Consider the following 1,021-nt stretch of genomic DNA (forward strand, 5'->3'; position numbering starts at 1 on the left):
TTCAAAAGTCCGGTGCGTTTTTAATAATTTACTCTATTAGACACCAAAAAAAATAATTTACTCTATTTGTAATTATTAAATTGTTCTATTTATTTAAAAAAATCCTTCAAACCTCTAATCCCCAAAGACAAAAAAATGTATATAAAAAAAGGTGAAAGTAAACTCCACCGAATACAGAGTAGTGGTGGGTGGGGACTGCATTGTCTCCTTCTTTGATTAAAAAAACAAGAAAAGATTTTTTTGAGGGCCAAGCAAATATTACCATTGGCTAGGTGCAGTTGTAGCGTGTCATTGACGGACAAAAGGTATAAAATATTAAAATAGTACAAACCAAAGTGAAGCACAAAAAACTCGTGTTCCTTAAAAATAAAGAAGCCGGCAACTAACAATGATTGATGTTAATGTTATTGTTTATTCACAAACACCTTCGCCAAGGAATCAAAACCCACCTCTCTTTTGAAATCTTCAAACTTTTGTTGTTCTTTTTCTTGTTTGTTTTGTCCTGGGAAATATCAGTCCTTCATCATTTCCCTTCTTTTTCTTGTTTCTGCAATGGAGGGCGTCACTGTGGTGAAGCCAGAGGCCGAGGAGGTTACAGGGGAAGTGCAGAAAGACCAGGAACTGGTTCTAGAATCTTCTCACCCTGTTGTGGAGGACAGTGTTGATAGAGTTAGCAGCACTGACATGGAGGAACAACAGCTCCAGAACAACAACGTTGGTGATGATAACAAGTACGTGTTTGATATAAATGTCATGCCTCAATTCATTTGCATATAGTTTCCTCCAGAACCTTCCTTTTTATTTTTTAGTTTTTGCTTTCTATTTTTGGGTACTATTATTGTTGTTCTTCCTTTGAAAGTTACCATCTTGCTCTTGGTCATTTTAGCTTTAGTAAAGTTTTATGATTTCTGTTGCTGCAAAACCACGGATGAACAATTAAGATGTGGGGTTTCTTAATCTTCGCCTTAAATTGGTTTCTATTGGTGTAAGAGAGGACATGTGTGATTTTGGGTTTAAGCTT

At 35.7% G+C, this 1,021-nt stretch overlaps 1 protein-coding gene across 1 annotated transcript in view; it reads left to right on the top strand.

Annotated features, from left to right (window-relative positions):
* LOC107630578 (protein TIFY 3) overlaps positions 314 to 1,021 on the top strand; it is a 4,744-nt gene continuing 4,036 nt past the window's right edge. The window contains exon 1 of the mRNA XM_016333767.1: positions 314 to 731. Coding sequence (XP_016189253.1) covers positions 553 to 731 — 179 coding nt within the window. The 5' untranslated portion in view covers positions 314 to 552. The remainder of the gene's footprint in view (positions 732 to 1,021) is intronic.

Source organism: Arachis ipaensis, chromosome B03 (assembly GCF_000816755.2).
Source record: "Arachis ipaensis cultivar K30076 chromosome B03, Araip1.1, whole genome shotgun sequence".
NCBI classification, from domain to species: Eukaryota; Viridiplantae; Streptophyta; class Magnoliopsida; order Fabales; family Fabaceae; genus Arachis; species Arachis ipaensis.